Source organism: Chiloscyllium plagiosum, unplaced genomic scaffold, assembly GCF_037043375.1.
Source record: "Chiloscyllium plagiosum isolate Xiang-an unplaced genomic scaffold, Cpla_swu_hap1 HiC_scaffold_28, whole genome shotgun sequence".
NCBI classification, from domain to species: Eukaryota; Metazoa; Chordata; class Chondrichthyes; order Orectolobiformes; family Hemiscylliidae; genus Chiloscyllium; species Chiloscyllium plagiosum.
Genome location: NW_028270166.1, coordinates 32,059,114 through 32,078,975, shown reverse-complemented (window position 1 = coordinate 32,078,975; position 19,862 = coordinate 32,059,114). Strand labels below are relative to the sequence as shown.

The 19,862-nt window shown below is 40.5% G+C and overlaps 1 protein-coding gene across 1 annotated transcript in view; it reads right to left on the bottom strand.

The window, feature by feature from the left end:
* The window catches only part of LOC122565549 (cation channel sperm-associated auxiliary subunit delta-like), a 96,907-nt gene that overhangs the window by 62,936 nt on the left and 14,109 nt on the right, over positions 1 to 19,862 (bottom strand). Inside the window, exon 2 of the mRNA XM_087975866.1 lies at positions 3,827 to 3,903. Coding sequence (XP_087831992.1) covers positions 3,827 to 3,903 — 77 coding nt within the window. The remainder of the gene's footprint in view (positions 1 to 3,826; positions 3,904 to 19,862) is intronic.

Sequence of the window (19,862 nt, the reverse complement as noted above, 5' to 3'; positions counted from 1 at the left end):
AGTCAGAGTCACCAACTCTGTCACTGGGCCTATCTTCCCGAAAGACATTGACACGTTGACGTAATGGGCAGATAGGTGGCAGGTGAAGTTCAATGCAGAGAAGTGAGGTGACAAAGAATATAGAGAGGTGGTATGAAATAAAGGGATACTATTCTTAACAGCTTGCAGGAGCAAGGAGACATGTGTATGTGCATAATTCTTTATTTTAAAAAAAGTGCCAGGACAGGTAGAAAGTTCGTTAAAAAGGCTTTTGTATTTGTATTATGTATTCTTCATTAATAGGGGCACAAAGTATACATGCAGAGACTCAATGCTGAACTTATGTCAGACACTGTTTAAGTAAGTGCAGCTGAGATTAAGTACAAGTCTCTGGTGTTTGATCAGTGAAGAGTTAAGTGAATGGAGAAGAAAGTGTATACGTGTCCTTGCATTCATCTTCCCTGTAGGAATTGGTTCCTGCTCTACGACAGTGAAAAGAACTGAAAGGTAAGCCACAGCAGGCCTGCAACATTAAGTAAACATGCCAGGTCAGGGGAATACTTATTTCTATGACTTATAGTTTATAGGTCTTTATTTAGAGGTTCTAACAAAAAAAAGCACCCTAGAGTAATTAATATTATTTGATTTTAAGGGCTAACTTAAACACTAAGTCATGGAAGGGAGCTCTACGACATGGTATGCTCCTCCTGCTCTACGTGGAAAGTCATTGTGGAGCATTAGTGAATCAGACAATACTTGGTCACACAGCTGGCTAAGATTCCACATGCAGGGAGGGAATGGATGACAACCAGATAGAGGATTTGGCAGGCAGTGCAGAAATCCCTTGTGGCCATTTCCCTACGAAACAGATATACGGCTTGGATACTGTTGGGCAAAAGTGGCAGCAACGAAGTTCATTCCATCGCAGTTGGTTCTGCTGCGCAAGTGGAGGAATTGTGCAAAATGTCTATGGTAACAAGGGATTCAATTGCAAGGGGAACAGATAGAAATTTTTTTTGCAACCATAATTGAGACTCCAGGATTGTATGTGGCCTCCCAGGCGTTAGGATCAAGGATGTTTACAGGACATCCTAAAAGCTGCTGATGAAGGAATTAGGAAGCAAATTAAAAGTAGAATCTCAAAAGTAGTGATCTCAGGACTGATAACAGTGCTAGTCAGAATGGAAAGAGCAGGATATGTCAGATGTTTCCATGGCTGGAGAAATGGTGCAAGGGGAAAGGTTTTAGATTCATGGAGCATTGGGACCAGTTCTGCAGGAGGTGGGTTCAGTACAAGCTGGATGGATTGCACCCAGGAAAGGCCTGGATCTGATGTCCTGGGGCAAGTCCTGCTAGTGCAGATGGAGAGGGTTTAAACTAAAATGGCAGGGAAATAAGAACATATATAGGAAAAATTAGAATGGGGGAAAAAGGGTAAAAATCAAAAAAATAGAATCTGAACTAAGTAATAGGCAGAGGATTCAAGTTACAGTGCTAAATAATGTGAAAATAATGTGAATATGAGTAAAAATGTTACGAAGACAAGACTAAAGGCATTGTGTCTTAAAGGATAGAGCATTCACAATCAAATTGGATGAATTAGTCGTGCAATTAGATATATGGTAGTGACATAGTTGGGCTTACAGAGCTAAAGGAATGGAAACCATAACCAGAGATATTCTGTTTTTAGGAAGGACAGACAAAGAGGGGAAAAAAAAAGATGGGATAGCATTTCAGGTTTTAAAACACCATTTATACAATAGTGAGGCAAGATATTAGCCCTGGTGAAGTGAAATCTATATTGGTTGAGCTCAGAAACACCAAGGGACAGAAATGATAGCGGGAGATGTTTACAGAAGCCCAAATTGTATTGGTAAAGTTGGGAAGGCATTAGACATGGAAGTAGAGCCACAAGCAATAATAGTACTTTTTCTTAATTCTTTTCCACTCCTTTGCTGAAATCTAAACTGCTCCCAGTCCTCAGGTCTGCTCCCCCTTTTGGCCAATTTAAGCCTCTTCCAAGAGTACTATCAATATTTCCTTTGTTAGCCATTGCTGGGCCTCTTTTCATTTTATTTTTGTGTTAGACAGGAATGAAGAATTACTGCAGACCTTCTGTGCACTTTTAAAAGTTTGCTGTTACCTATCTGTATGGATAATAGAATTGCCATTTTGGCATACACAAAATTTCCCAACATTGAATCTATAATACATTGAATTATTGTTCAAAATTTACCTTTACTGCAAAACCATATTTTTAAAGACATGTACTGAAAATTTTAGTCTACTTTCTAATCATTGTGGGAAAACCCTCTTCAAATCTTCCTGGAAAAAGCTGAATTAATAAACCTGAAGAAAGTCCACGCTACCATATTAAAAGTTGGCATCATTAAATTAGATTTTAGATTAGACTCCCTAGTGTGGAAACTGGCCATTCGGCCCAATTAGTCCACACTGACCCTCTGAAGAGTAACCCACCCAGACCCATTGCCCATATTTACCACTGATTAATGCACCTAACTCTATGGGCTATTTAGCATGACCAATTCACCTAACCTGCACATCTTTGGACTGTGAGAGGAAACCAGAGCACCCAGAGGAAACTCACGCAGACACAGGGAGAATGTGCAAACGCCACACAGGCAGTCGCCAGAGGCAGGACTTGAATCCAGGTCCCCAGTGCTGTGAGGCAGCAGTGCTAACCACTGAGCCACTGTGCTGCCCTAATGCAAAATCTTTGATCTACTTAGTGTAACTGTCACCAATTAATTATCACCTCTAAACAAGTGAGAATTGGGACACCATTAGTATCCACAGATGGATATCACTTTGGTGAAGGCCACTTTGCTTGCTGTAATTAAATTGATACTTGCCAGTCATTACATTGCTGCTTTGGGAACTTGGAAAAATAAAAGCATAACTCCTTATAGAAACTTCCATCAACTCTGACCAAAATTTTAATTTTGCACTGAGAGCATCTTTATTACATTGTAATGAAAGACAATGGGGAATTGGGGCAATATAATGATAACAAGAAGTTAATCATTAGTTAAAAATCATACAACACCAGGTTATAATGCAACAGATTTAATTGGAAGCACTAGCTTTCAGAGCACCTGATGAAGGAGCAGCACTCCGAAAGCTAGTACTTCCAATTAAACCTGTTGCACTATAATCTGGTGTTGTATTATTTTTAACTTTGTACACCCAGTCCAACACTGGCATCGCCGTATCATGTTAATCAATAGCATAAGCTAAGTGTACTCTTACTTGGGACTGATGACTGCTGGGTAGAATATTCATCAGCTGATGAGTTTTTTTTGTTAATTAGTACTTACAAATGAAGTTTATAACTCATTGCATGGTATGTTTATTAACATAAGTTATCATATGTCTAGTTGTAGAGGGAAAGAGGGCAGTTATTGGTAGCAATGAATGAAATGTCAAACGTTTGAAGTGGGAGCCATTTTGGAGAATAGCAATGGTATGTGAAGCAAACAAATACTGAGGCAAGGACTGGTAGTTGCATGATCAGAAATTGTAAGGGCAGAAGATTGGAACAGATGTAAGAAAACTGAGGTTGGCAATTATGGAGAAAGGATTTACAAAATGACACTTTCAATAATTCTGCAACCTTTTGAGTAGCAACTGATTGGCACTCACCAGTCTCCCACACAGAAAAGGTATGCAACACCCATTGAGAGAAATTATAGTATTAAATCTACCCCACCTCAATCACTATCCCTCAAGTGCTAACTAACAAATTTTCAAACAAATAATTAAACACGTTTTTAACATATCACAAAGAAAACCCAGTTCTAGCTCAATGTTCAGAATAAAGTCTTACCTTATATATAAAGCCACATCTTGGACACATGGATGGTTTATTAACTGCACAAAATGATCCGGCACTTCTAATAGATCCTGTCCAAGTAAAACACAGAAACACAAATAAGTAACTAACACAAATTGTGAAAATTTTTAAGTATAAAACTAGTGTAAAAGAAATTATTTTATTCTTGTTTTCAGAAAAGATTACAACTTAGTTCTCCTAGCACAGTATAATTCTATAGGAATGTAAGAGGAAGCCAATGCAACCAATTCATCGGCCACTCCTTGACATGCTGTTCACTTTTATTCAATGAAGAAAACACTAAGGAAGAAAAAGTATACTTCTAAGTAACGAACTATTAGTTTCATTTCAGGCACAACAAGTTTCAATAGTTCCCCTCTGTTCAGGACTGGGTGAAAAGATGTTGGAAGTGATGTTGGATTGCTTCCTCATAAAGCTGTTATTCTGTACATACTAGTACTAGTCAATGGTTTTAAAAGGTAAGGAGGATACTTTCTCTACAGTTTAAATTCTAGTTTCCGACTAAGGAATGTTTAGTCATGGTAATTTTTAGTTGTTACTATAAAAGTGTTTGTTTTGGCTTAGGAAACACAGGATACTTTCCAATGACTTCATACGGTTGCCAATACCCATTTTGAAAGGGGAGGGGACAGCAACCTTATCAAGGTTTATAAAATCATGAGGGCCATGGATAGGATGTATAAAGAAGGTCTGTTTTCCTTGGGTTGGGGTGGGGGGTGGGAAAAGGAGTCTGAAACTAGAGGGAATAGGTGTAAGGTAAGAGTGGAATGATTTAAAAAGGACCTAATGGGTAACGTTTTCAGAGGGTGGGTGCATGTATGGAATGAACTGCCAAAGCAAGTGGTGGAAATGGGTACAATTACAACACCATTTAAAAGGCATCTGGGTGGGTATATGCATAGGAAGCGTTTAGAGGTATATGGGCTAAATGCTGGCAAATAGGACTAGGTCAGACTGGGATGTCTGACCAGTTTGAACGAGTTGAACTGAAGAATCTATTTCCATGCTGTGTGACTCTGACTGTTGCCAATTCAAATGAGTTTTCTGGAGCCAATCCCTTCCCAAAACATTGGGACCTGGCCCTTGCACCACCATAAAAGGGAAATCAAACTGTCTGTTGACCATGTGTAACAGGTTACTGCAGTCCCAATAATACTTGAGGGCTCTCTGCTGTATGTGGTCAATCTCTCCTTTGTGTCTCACAGGCTTAAAGACAAACTGTCCCACTGGAGATTCCTGAAGGTTCACGACCCAACAATAGACAGAGGTACTAGAATCTACCTTCATATCTAGATAATCCTGAAGATTTTTTTCTTAACTGAGGCCACATTCGAGGTGGTGATGCAATTTAACTATCCCTATCCTCTGTCTGATTTATTTCGAAAGCCCAAATTTGTGATAACTTTGCCCTGGGTGGTAAAAAGATTTGCCTGTTTTGGTAGCCTCGTCTAGGGTGAACTGTGATCTCAAGTGCAGTATGGATGTTACTGTTCTTCATTGTATTATGGAGAAATTTCCCATTGATTTCTGAAACCTTTCAGCTTTCAACTCCATCTCTTCCTGGTCAACAAATAAAAGCTGTGATGTTATCCACTGGGGACTTGGATCATGGTATGGGGATCACTTAAGGTTGAGGACAGTACTGTATGGTTATTGAAGCTCTGAACCCCTTTTCCTACATTTTTGCAAGGGCCAGTTTTATGACTTTCTGGAAGTCAAGATCCGATTCCATCAGTAGCTTCCTTTTGGTCACTATATTATTAAGTTCCACAAACTAAGTGATCCCTTAACATTTCCCAAAGTCTGGCTTAAAGTTTGGGCCCTACAGGCAGATAAAACAGTGACTTATTGTCAGTGGTCCCCTTCCATTCAGTTTGACTGAAAAAAAAATTCTTCTTTTGTCATACGGGAGCCAATCCTCCACATCATGAGGTTTCCCCAAATAGCAGCATTTTCAATATTGCCCTGATACCATCTTACAGGGTTTGTTTAAAGGCAAGGATGTCCAAAATTCCTTCTGGACTCATCACAAATATAATAACTCAGGAAACACAGCTGGAAAGGAATATCTAGCTTGTAGCACAGTGGTAGTGTCCCTACACCTGGACGAGGATGCCAAGGTTCAAGTCCCAACTGGTCCAAACGTACATACAGAGGAACCTCAATCCGGCAGAATCGCAAGTTCCCGATGCTTGGCTAAACTGTTATCTGGCATTCAATTATCTGATAAAATACTCCTGCCTGTGTTGTTTGGGTAGTTGGGGTTCCGCTGTAATAACATCTGAATGGGTTGATTATTTAAAAAAATTCAAATTGTTTCTAAATATCATTTATTGTTGAACTCCAAAATAGAATCACTACTTGTGGTACACATAGGCTTGTCCCAGCATGGGACAGACAATTCTGCAGACCACTTTGAGTCTGTTATTTCTTAAATCTACATCCAGAACTGCTCTTACACAACTAAATTCCCCCCCTCCCCAATTCATTTTTCTTCTATTAACCACCATTACTAAGATGTCCATGTTTCCAGTTGAATAATTTACGCGCAAAGTCCATTAAAGGGCAATACAAACCATCAAAAAAATGAGGGAGAAGTAAGGAAAAAGTGGGAAGGGGCTAACTTAAAATTAAGTTTGAAGGAGAAATAAAGCGCTATACCCCATGCAGTGACCATCCCCCTCTAAACTGGGTATTTTTACATCCAGAAGTGTTATGACAACAATTGAATAGTATTTTCCCCCTATTACCAAGGTATTTTTCCCTCTTATAAAGGAAAAGGTAAATCTCACTGCTTCCAATTGAATAATTTACATGCAAAGTCTGTTAAGGAAAATGTAAATCAAAGCTGGAACTCATCCTCTGAACCCTTAATAATTTTTTTAAAATAACAGGACCCAGGGACAGGTCTGTAGAACTGACTGCTCCGAGCTGGCATTAGCCTATGGTGTCAGACAGGAAGAGGAAGTAGGTTGCTGCTACTACCATGGCCATCGCCACCTAGGGGAAGAGCAGCTGCTGGGACAGTGGGGCCTAGAACTGAGAGGAGAAAGTGAGGACTGCAGATGCTGGAGATCAGAGCTTAAAAATGTGTTGCTGGAAAAGCGCAGCAGGTCAGGCAGCATCAAAGGAGCAGGAGAATTGACATTTCGGGCATAAGCTCTTCTTCAGGAATGGTCTAAATGGTCTGTTTCTGTGTTGTATGACACTGATCAACTAGGCTGGGAGAGAAGAAACGTTCTTCTGTTGACAACACCATCATTAATGGATAGGAGTGCAGATCATGAGCTGCTAAGTTGTTGATATTGACACTAGATATCTTTATTGTGAAGGGTTGTGTTCCCTAGGAATAAACTCAATCTAATTAGTTTAAAATGTTATGCAACAATTTGGCTTGTTTACCTACCTGATCTTTTGGCCTCTGAGCATCTTCAAAATTCAAAGAATAAGCAAGCTTCACCTCACTGTTAAGAAACCATAAACCCATACCATTTATATACAACATTTCAAAATTAAATACAAGAATTAATATGCATTCCTCATTCTAACTACCAAAAGAAACCCCTTCAAAACAAGGAGATAGCGTAGACCTGAACTTTTGGTTTACTTAAAGGCAAGTGTAAGGCACTGCATTCCAGGATTCCAGATGTTATTCAATTCAAACTACTGGGCTTTAAGCAAAACATTTCTTACACGACAGTTAAAAAAAATCAGAAAGAAACGAATTCACATAATTCTAACTCTACTAAAATACTTAACATAAATAAACCACTTAACTACTCATCAACTGTTCCAATATATCAGCATCCCATAAACATATCTTTGGCAAAAGCAAATTCAGCAAGTGTGTTATTCTCACAATCTTCTCATTCTAATCCAGCAAAACAAAATACTGAAGGAAACAAAGTCTAGCAGCAGACAGAGATCAAGCTTTCTACAGCAGAATGCTTCTCTACCATTCCTAGATTTTAAAAATCCATAACTCATTGACACTTTTCTCAAAGCCCACTTTTCCACAGCAACTGGATCTAGCAGCTTCTACTCTAAAATGCAGCTTCAGCAACTGAAAGCAAAACTAAAACCCTGGGTCTGTGGGGGCCTGGCTCAATCTACACATGCTTCTTTGTCCAATTTTAAAAACCCAAAGCTATTTACTCTGTTTTCCTCTGCACAAGGTTTACAACATCTCTCTTCGAAAAGAAACAAGTCATAACAAATCTCTCTTAAAAAGGCACAATTTGACACAACTCACTGTATAAAAAACCTTGTCTCATAACATTTTCTCCTTTTGCAAATCACTTTAAATTCATGTTCTCTGGTTCTTGATCCTTTTATAAGCAAGAACACAGTTTTGTCCTGATCACTCTATCCAGCCAATGATTTTGATCTGATCTTCTCTTAGCCATTTTCTTTCCAAAAAAAACGCTGCATCTTCAATCTATTTTCATTAGAGAAGTTCCTCATATCTAGAGCCATTATTGTCAATCATTTCTGTGCATTCACATCCTTCCTCCTAGATGGCACCCACACTGCACACAATACTTCAGACATCTAACAAGTGGCTGAGATAATTCAACATCAGTTCCTTGCTCTTTTATTAAATGCCTTGGTTAATAAAAGCAAGGATACTGTAGGCTTAATTAACTGCTCCATCCATCTGCCCTGCCACCAATGACTGTGCACAATACACCCATGTCCCTCTGCTCCCAGTACTCCCTTTAGATGTGTATCCCCTATTTTACATGGTCTTTTAGTGTTCTTCCAACCAAAATGCATTTCAACACTTTTCTGCATTGAACCTCCTCTGCCACCTATCCACCCATTCCAACTTGTTTACATTTGTTTAAATTTCTGCACTGTCATTCACAGTTTACAATTATTCTGAGTTTTGTGGCATCTGCAAATTTTGAAGTTGTCCCCTGCACACTAGATCACAATCATTAATGTACATCAGCAAGATCCAATACTGATCCTCGAAGAACTCTACAAGCTTTCCTCTAGCTTGAAAAACATCCAATGATCCACAGTAAATGCTGACACAACATAGTTATTTAGTATCTCAACCATCTCCTGCTGGTCCACACATAGGCAGCCATATTGATCTTTAAGGGGCCCTCTTGTTATGAAGGCCAGCATGCTTTTAGCCTTCTTCACTACCTGCTGTACCTGCCTGCTTGCCTTCATTGACTGGTATACAAGAACACCCAGATCTCTCTGTACTGCCCCTTTACCTAAATTGATTCCATTGAGGTAGTAATCTGCCTTCCTGTTCTTGCCACCAAAGTGGATAACCATACATTTATCCACATTAAATTGCATCTGCCATGCATCTGCCCACTCACCTAACTTGTCCAGATCACCCTGTAATCTCCTAACATACTCATCACATTTCACCCTACCACCCAGCTTTGTATCATCAGCAAATTTGCTAATGTTATTGCTGATACCATCTTCTATATCATTAACATATATTGTAAAAATGCTGCGGTCCCAGCACTAATCCCTGCGGTACCCCACTGGTCACTGCCTGCCATTCCGAAATGGAGCCGTTTATCACTATTCTTTGTTTCCTATCAACCAACCAATTTTCAATCCAATCTAGTACTTTGCCCCCAATACCATGCACCCTAATTTTACTCACTAACCTCCTGTGTGGGACTTTATCGAAAGCTTTCTGAAAGTCCAGGTACACTACATCCACTGGATCTCCCTTGTCCATCTTCAGAGTTACATCCTCAAAATATTCCAGAAGATTAGTCAAGCATGATTTCCCCTTCATAAATCCATGCTGACTCTGTCCTATCCTGTTACTACTATCCAGATGTGCCGTAATTTCATCCTTTATAATAGACTCCAGCATCTTTCCCACCACTGAGGTCAGACTAACTGGTCTATAATTTCCTGCTTTCTCTCTCCCACCTTTCTTTAAAAAGTAGTATAACATTAGCCACCCTCCAATCCTCAGAAACCGACCCCGAATCTATCGAACTCTGGAAAATAATCACCAACGCATCCACGATTTCCCGAGCCACCTCCTTCAGTACCCTGGGATGCAGACCATCAGGCCCCGGAGACTTATCAACCTTCAGACCTAACAGTCTCTCCAACACCAAATCCTGGCAAATATAAATTCCCTTAAGTTCAGGTCCTTCAGCCACTGTTACCTCAGGGAGATTGCTTGTGTCTTCCCCAGTGAACACAGATCTGAAGTACCCATTTAATTCCTCTGCCATTTCTTTGTTCCCCGTAATATATTCCCCTGTTTCTGTCTTCAAGGGCCCAATTTTAGTCCTAACCATTTTTTTGCCTTGCACATACCTAAAAAAGCTTTTACTATCCTCCTTTATATTATTGGCCAATTTACCTTCGTACCTCATTTTTCCTCTGCGTATTTCCTTCTTAGTAATCCTCTGTTGCTCTTTAAAAGCTTCCCAGTCCTCAGTTTTCCCACTTATCTTTGCTATGTTATACTTTTTCTCTTTTAACTTTATATGTTTCTTAACTTCCCTCGTCAGCCACGACCGCCCATGCCTCCTCCTGGGATCTTTCTTTCTTTTAGGAATGAACTGATCCTGAAACTTCTGCATTATACACAGAAATATCCGCCATTATTCCTCCACGGTCATCCCTGCTAAGGTATTGCACAATTGAATTTTGGCCAGCTCCTCCCTCATAGCTCCATAGTTCCCTTTATTCAACAGAAGTACTGTCACTTCCGACTGTACCCTCTCCCTCTCAAATTGCAGATTGAAGCTTAATGTATTATGGTCACTACCTCCCAATGGCTCCTTCACTTCGAGGTATCTGACCACTTCTGGTTCGTTACACAATACTAGATCCAGAATTGCCTTTCCCTGGTCGGCTCCAGCACCAGCTGCTCTAAGAATCCATCTCTGAGGCACTCCACAAAGTCTCTTTCTTGAGGTCCAATACCATCCTAATTCTCCCAGTCTACCTGCATGTTAAAATCCCCCATAACAACTGTAGCAACATCTTTACGAAAGGCCAATTTCAGCTCCTGATTCAACTTACATCCGACATCCAGACTACTGTTTGGGGGCCTGTAGATGACTCCCAAGAGGGTCTTTTTACCCTTAGTATTTCGCAGCTCTATCCACACTGACTCTACATCCCCTGACTCTAGGTCCCCCCGCGCAAGGGACTGAATATCCTCCCTTACCAATGAGGCCACCCCACCCCCTCTGCCCCCCATGGTATATGATCTATACCGTGCTAGTCCTGTCCATCCCAGAGTCACTTTTGTGTAATAGCTATGACATCCCAATCCCACATTCCCAACCATGCCCCAAGTTCATCTGCCTTACCAGGCTCCTGCACCCAGGGCTTGACAATTCCATCCTTTTTTAATTATTTTCTTTGACGTAAGATGGACTTTGTCTTAATTTTTCTTATCTGTTACTAATAAATAGGTGCTGCAGTACAGCAAGTTAAGCTTTTTTTTGTTTAACAAAAAAAGAAACAAGTGAAAATAAATAGCTATTCTATCCTAAGTTGTAGAACAGATTAGGTGTTCAGGGTATATAGCTCATTGAAAGTTGCATCATAGGTAGTCAGTGGTAAAGACAGCATTTGGCACATTTGCCTTCATTGCTCAGACTATTGGGTTTAGGAATTGACATTGTATGGAATATTGGTGTGGCCTCTTCTGGACTGCTGTGTACAGTTTTGGTCATCCTGCTTTAGGATGGACGTTATTAAATTGGAGATGGTGCAGAAAAAAATTATGAGGATGTTACTGGGACTGGAGGGTTTAAGTTACAAGGAAAGGCTGGATAAGTTGGGACTTTTTCCATTGGAGCATAGGAGGCTGAGGGGAGACCTTTTTAGGGGTTTATAAAATCATGAGGGGGCATAGATAAGATGAATAGCAAGTGTGTCTTCTCCAGGGTTATGGAGTTCAAAATTAGATAGCATAATACTTTCTCCTCTCACCTAAAAATTAAAGGGACCTGAATGGCAACTTGTTTACAGAGAGTTGTTCATATGTGAAGTGAACTGCCAGGGGAAGTGGTAGATGCAGGTACAGTTAAAACATTAAACATTTGGACAGGTACATGAATGGAAAGGTTTAGAAAGATATGGGTCAAATACAAGCAAATAGGACTCATTTAGTTTGGAAAACCCGGTCGGTATGGACACCAAAGGGTCTATTTCTAATACCAAATGGTCTGTATGACTCTGGCTGTCACTTTCTATTTCCTACCAATCACCCTATTTTCTACCATTTTATTCTTTAGCCCATAACTTTCCTCACTCGTCTGTTGTATAGTACTGTATCAAATATCTTCTGGGAAATCAATTAACACCATATCAACAGCATTACCCTCATCAAGCCTTTCTGCAACAGCAAACAACTTCCAGGTTAATCAAGCATGATTTCCCATTCAGTAATCCATGCTGAAACTCCACCAATCAACCCACCTTTTTCCATGTGATTACTAATTCTATCTCAAAAGTGTTGTTTCAAAAAGCTTCACCATCCCTGAAGTTAAACTGACTGGTCTGTAATTGCTGGACTTTTTGTTACCATCTTTCTTGAAAAAGGCCTCAATGTTTGCAACTCTCCAGTTTTCTAGCACCTCTACTTGGTCTATGGATGATTGAAAGATTTTAGTCAGTGCCCCTGCAAATTCCACTGACTTCTTTCAATACCTTTGGATACACCTCATCTGATCATAGTACCTTGTGAACTTTAAGTACCAACAGTCGATCGAACAATTCTTTAATTTTGAACCATTCTAGAGACAGATTTCTGCTTAAACCACTCTTTCACTATTTATCTGCCCAAAGACAACTTTGGAACTCTATGTTGGTTGTCAATCTTTTCTCAAATTTTGCTTCTTCACAACTCCGAAGTTCCATATTGCTCTTGGTTCTCAATTGAATTATCTACCTGACTTTGTCATGAACACTTTTAGTTCTTTAATTTCTAGGTCCTGTGTCAGTCAGTGGGCTCTGGATTTGTTTGTCCTACATTTCTCATTTGAGAGAATTTACCACAACTGTACCTGAAATATCTCCTTTTTTTTTGAAGCTGGTCCAATAGACTGTTTAGTTACAGTTTATTGTGCCCAGTTCTGTCCTTGCTCCATTGAAGTCTGCTGTGTGCAATTCTGGTCTCCTTCCAATAAGAAGAATGTTGTGAAACTTGAAAGGTGCAGAGAAGATTTGCAAGGATGTTGCCAGGGTTGGAGCTATAGAGAGAGGGTCTATTTTCCCTGGAGCGGAGGCTGAGGGGTGACCTTACAGAGGTTTATGGAATCATGAGGGCTATTGATAGGGTAATAGACAAGATCTTCCCCCGGATGGGATCAAGGACAAGAGAGCATAGGTTTAGGGCGAGGGGGGGGGAAGATTTTAAAAAGGATCTAACTGGCAACTTTTTCACACAGAGGGTGGTGTGTGTATGGAATGAGCTGCCAGAGGAAGTGGTAGAAGCTGGTACAATTACAACATTTAAAAAATGCATCTGGATAGGTATAAAAATAGGAGAGATTTAGAGGGATATGGGCCAAGTGCTGGCAAATGGGACTAGATTAATTTGGGATATCTGGTCGGCATGGACAATTTGTACAAAGGGTCTATTTCCATGCTGAATATCTTTCTGACTCTCAACTAATTTTTCTTACTCTGGATTATCTAACATAATTCTCTGCCATCACCCTGAACCCTTACAATTGATCACTGATTAGATCACAGAGTCAGGTCACCTAGACATTTCCCACTTAAATATTTCCCAATGACACTTAATCTACTTGGCACACATAGTTGCAAAGAACTAAGTCCAACAGTGCATCCTTTCTTACTGGACTGGATACATACTGCTGTAGGATGTAATCTAGGAACACTTAATCATTATTAGCCCTTATACTATTAGTATTCCAATGAATATCTGGATAATTGAAGCTCCACATTATAACTACACTACATAATGTTTAAGTGCAACAAGATCTGGACAATATTCAGTTTGGGCTGACAAGTATCAAGTAACATTCACACGAGACAAATGCCAAGCTATTACCATAGAGTCATAGTGTCACAGAGATGTACCATGTTCAACAAGAAACAATTAAACCTAGACCCTTTGACATTCAATGGTGTAAATCACCCACCATCCAACAATTCTTTAATTTTGAACCCTTCTGGTGACAAGAGATTTCTCCTCTGTCACTATGGCCTGGGATAGTTGGGGATTCAGTGATGATAACACCATTGACTAGAAACTCAACTGGACTCACCACGTAAACACAGTGGTTACAGGAGCAGGTCAGAGGTTAGGAATATTGCAGTGAGTAATTCACTCCCCCCCCCCCCCCCTTAAGAGCCACTCGAGTCAGGCAACAAAAGAGCTCACCTTTCATACCTCAACTCTCTCCTTAACCAATATGCTATCCTTCCTCCTTTTATTCCTTTTCTAAACACTTTGTATCCAGGAATATTTAACAACCAATCTTGTCCTTTCTTGAGTCAGGTCTCTTATCAACACAGCATATTTCCACAAGACACAGTCTGCATTTGTAACTCCTATCTTATTTACAATACTATTTATATTCACATATATGCAGAGTAACCCTGCATTAGATTCTATTTCTTTCTGCCTTTCCCTGATTTCACTGGCTACTGTTATTTGCTATTCTACCAGTACCAAACATACATCATAGAATTTTGTGCTCCCAGACCCTTTCCAAATTAGTTTAATGCCTTCCCATAGCAACCCACAAGGGTTTCAGTATCAGCTCTCTTTCAGGTTCAACTTGTCCAGTTTGTACAGGTACTACCTTCCTCAGAACCAGACATTGAGTGTCAGAAATCTAAATCCCCTTTTGCACCTCTTTCCAATGCTTTTTAAACTATTTAACTTTTGGGACAACTTAAGGAATAGTGAGGATTAAGTTTCATCACACTATCACCATGAGTTATGGCAGCATGAACAAAGAATGTAAGCAGTTGCTACCCATAACTCCTTTCATTTAGATATTAAAACCTCATGCACAAAGTTGGACTCCCCACTCCAAAATCAAGAATCTAATTTTCCTAATTTCACCATGTGTTTTCCCAATTGGCTCGTCATCGTGCGTACTGATCAGGTCCCGGCAACACTGCAGCCCTGTATTTCAAGTTTTATAACTGCGCTTCCTATTTCTAAGTCCGGATCAACTATGTATAAAGAAAACAAAAGTCGTCCGACACTGATCCTTGGAATAAATCACTTCCATTTTTTCCTAATATGATGAAAATCTTCTATTCTGATATATCAAAGAAATTGTCTGCTATTAAAGAAAGTGGGCACTATAAGTGATTAGGAGATATGAAAAATAAAGAGCATGAAAGCATGGGAAGGGTTAAAGCATGAAGACCACTGGCAATCTGTGATCTGTGGAAGGCCAGATGGGATAAGAATAGTGGAATGCTCTTACACGAATTAGCAGAGTAAGGTTGAGGTTGAACGGTCACTATGGCAAGATGAGATAACAGTTGGTAGAGGTAGTTTCCCTGTTCAATGTCATTGTACTAAGATTGGGACCATAAATATTTGGGACATGACATTAAATATCTAATTAATAGTTTGTAGAATCAGCTTGAGACAGGAGGCTATTGTAATAGATGGAATAGCTAAATATCTATCATGACTGATTAGGCTGGAATGGAAGATCACTGTAGCAGAGGTGATAATAAATATCTAATCGTCACATTAGAATAACATTAAGTAGAATGTACAATTAAAGAGATAATGGGAACTAATATCACTGGTTTATTGTGTAGCTAGAGTGAGATACTTTGATTAATATAGTTGGACATGCTGATAAGCTAACAGAAATATGATTTAAAAAAATATAAAAAACCATGGACCCTGAGATTCATGGGCATTCGAGAATCTGCTTTCTCAGTGTCACGGTTTTTGTTTGCAAATAAAAGACCTACTTCTTGAACAATTCTCTGCGTCTCCTGGTGATTCTCTACATTTTCTCCATGACAAATTTGGCATTACGAGCAGGGTCGTGCAGAGATCCACCCGGAAAGAGGGCGGCAGCAACAGCGCTTCTCGATCCACCCAGGGCACTCCCAGGACTGACAGAATAAGGGTACCCAACAAAACAAAAGGTTAGCATTTTTGCTATGAATTCTGACTATATTCTGTTGGCTTGGAGTGGTCCTTGGGGACTCTGAGGTACAGAAACCTGCCAGAGCGTCTCTCCGATCCAAGATCCAAAGGCAAGTGGTAAATTGCGGCTGAAGGAGACGTGGAGAATTGGTCAAGAAAACTGCGCAGTGGGGCAAGGGGAGAGTAAGAATAGATTGTAGCAATTGTCTGAGTAAAATTCCACGTGGTGAATACAAGACCCTATAGATATCACCTTGCAGGAAACGAGGGCCTGAACAAATAGGGTAGAATAAATAAGGGGAAATTGTTTTACGTAAAGTGCTGATAGACCTGTTTAAAGAGCCGGCAGATTGGCAGTGGATGATTACAAATAAAATAGCAGAGAATAGTCATAGTGTTACTAGACTGTTGAATGTTTTATATAAGGCCTGTTGGATAATTAGACTTTTGGAAATGAACAAAGGGTCTGTTTAAGGAGGGTTCTGGCAGAGAGAGAGAGAGAGAGATTGATTTACGGCCAAGTTCTTGGCTGTTCGCAGCAAGGGTGTGTGTGTGTGTAAGAGAGACTTTATAGTTTAATCATTGTGATCTGATTTGTATGCATAATTGTTTGTTGGTGGCTAAATGTTTGTGGTTTATTTCCCTGGAGCTCAAGATCCAGGGGCATTTTGATTTTATTTTGCACAGTAAGAATTTAAGATAGCTTTTTTTTGAGAGAGAAATTTTTCAAGAAACCGTTTCTGATTGGTGCATTTTAAAGATGCAGTGCTAGACTGGTTCAGGCTCAATGAATGAGAATAGGTTGTTTATATTGAGGACATTTAGGAATTGATAGATTGATAAGGGACAATGGCAAGTTATAAAGTTAGGGATTGCTCATCAGATTCAAGGGGGATCAGAAATGATATGCTGGGGATGCCATCAACCAGGCCACTTTAGGAGGAACTGCCCTTATTGGACCGGGCCCCCTTTGCCCCACAGCGGGCTTAGACAGAATGAATCGCCAGTGGCCACTTCCCAGACACTTACAAGCCCAGCTGGACCTGTTAACCCATATGGAATGTGTTAGGGATACCCTGAGAACCTGGGTGGGAAGGGGAACTACCCTGTAGTAGCATGGGAAGCTGATCAAGAACCAGTAATACAGTAATAATATAGAATGGCGGCAGACACCGGTGATGACAGATCCTGGAGATACATACACTTGTGTACAGCTGCAGTATGCCTCTCACCTTCCCATGTCAAGTAAATTTGTTAAGACTGTAAGGTTCTCAGGGAAATCACAGTTAACTCGATTTACAGCAACAGTAAGAATAGAAATGGAAAGTAGGGAGATAGTTCTTCCAACGTTAGTGTCTAAACAGATGCCATAACTTGTTAGGTCGGGATGCTTTACTACAGTTAGAAGGAAGACACAGCTGGGCCTGGTCATAGAAAAGAGGTAAAAACAATAACTGCAGATGCTGGAAACCAGATTCTGGATCAGTGGTGCTGGAAGAGCACAGCAATTCAGGCAACATCCAACGAGCAGCGAAATCGACGTTTCGGGCAAAAGCCCTTCATCAGGAATAAAGGCAGAGAGCCTGAAGCGTGGAGAGATAAGCTAGGGGAGGGTGGGGGTGGGGAGAGAGTAGCATAGAGTACAATGGGTGAGTGGGGGAGGAGATGAAGGTGATAGGTCAGGGAGGAGAGGGTGGAGTGGATAGGTGGAAAAGGAGCTAGGCAGGTCGGACAAGTCCGGACAAGTCAAGGGGACAGTGCTGAGCTGGAAATTTGAAACTAGGATGAGGTGGGGGAAGGGGAAATGAGGAAGCTGTTGAAGTCCACATTGGTCATAAAAAAGGCCAATACACAATTAGTGATGCAAGAAGTTAAAGATGTCAATGCTTATTGGATAGGGGATATAGCAAGTGATATCCAAGACATTTGGGGGGGATGTAAGAATAATAGGATGGTTATGGTAGGGGATTTTAACTTTCCAAACATAAACTGGGACTGCCATTGTGTTAAAGGTTTAGATGGAGAGGAATTTCTTAAGTGTGTACAAGACAATTTTCTGATTCAGTACGTGGATGTACCTACTAGAGAAGGTGCAAAACTTGACCTACTCTTGGGAAATAAGGCAGGGCAGGTGACTGAGGTGTCAGTGGGGGAGCACTTTGGGGCCAGTGACCATAATTCTATTTGTTTTAAAATAGTGATGGAAAAGGATAGACCAGATCTAAAAGTTGAAGTTCTAAATTGGAGAAAGGCCAATTTTGACAGTATTAGGCAAGAACTTTCAAAACCTGATTGGAGGCAGATGTTCACAGGTAAAGGGACGGCTGGAAAATGGGAAGCCTTCAGAAATGAGATAACAAGAATCCAGAGAAAGTATATTCCTGTCAGGGTGAAAGGGAAGGCTGGTAACTATAGGGAATGCTGCATGACTAAAGAAATTGAGGGTTTGGTTAAGAAAAAGAAGGAAGCATATGTCAGGTATAGATAGGGTAGATCGAGTGAATCCTTAAGAGAGTATAAAGAAAGTAGGAGTATACTTAAGAGGGAAATCAGGAGGGCAAAACGGGGACATGAGATAGCTTTGGCAAATACAATTAAGGAGAATCCAAAGGGGTTTTACAAAAATATTAAGGACAAAAGGGTAACTAGGGAGAGAATAGGGCCCCTCCAAGATCAGCAAGGCGGCCTTTGTGTGGAGCCACAGAAAATGGGGGAGATACTAAATGAATATTTTGCATCAGTATTTACTGTGGAAAAGGAATGGAAGGTATAGACTGTGGGAAATAGATGGTGACATCTTGCAAAATGTCCATATTACAGAGGAGGAAGTGCTGGATGTCTTGAAATGGTTAAAGATGGATAAATCGCCAGGACCTGATCCGGTGTACCAGAGAACTCTGTGGAAAGCTAGAGAAGTGATTGCTGGACCTCTTGCTGAGATATTTGTATCATCGATAGTCACAGGTGAGGTGCCAGAAGACTGGAGGTTGGCAAACGTGGTGCCACTGTTTAAGAAGGGTGGTAAGGAAAGCCAGGGAACTATAGACCGGTGAGCCTGACCTCGGTGGTGGGCAAATTGTTGGAGGGAATCCTGAGGGACAGGATGTACATATATTTGGAAAAGCAAGGACTGATTCGGGATAATCAACATGGCTTTGTGCATGGGAAATCATGTCTCACAAACTTGATTGAGTTTTTTGATGAAGTAACAAAGAAGATTGATGAGGGCAGAGCAGTAGATGTGATCTATATGGACTTCAGTAAGGCGTTTGACAAGGTTCCCCATGGGAGACTGATTAGCAAGGTTAGATCTCATGGAATACAGGGAGGACTAGCCATTTGGATACAGAATTGGCTCAAAGGGAGAAGACAGAGGGTGGTGGTGGAGGGTTGTTTTTCAGACTGGAGGCCTGTGACCAGTGGAGTGCCACAAGGATTGGTGCTGGGCTCTCTATGTTTTGTCATTTACATAAATGATTTGGATGCGAGGTACAGTTAGTAAGTTTGTAGATGACACCAAAATTGGAGGTGTAGTGGACAGTGAAGAGGGTTACCTCAGATTACAACAGGATCTTGACCAGATAGACCAATGGGCTGAGAAGTAGAGTCAGCTTGAGACAGGAGACTATTGTAATAGATGGAATAGCTAAATATCTATCATGACAGGTTAGGCTGGAATGGAAGACCCTGTAGCAGAGGTGATAATAAATATCTAACTGTGACATTAGAATAGCATTAAGTAGAATGTACAACTAAAGAGATAATGGGAAATAACATCACTGGTTTATTGTGTAGCTGGAAAGAGGTACTTTGATTAATATAGTTGGACATGCTGATAAGCTTAAAAATGTGTTGCTGGAAAAGCACAGCAGGTCAGGCAGCATC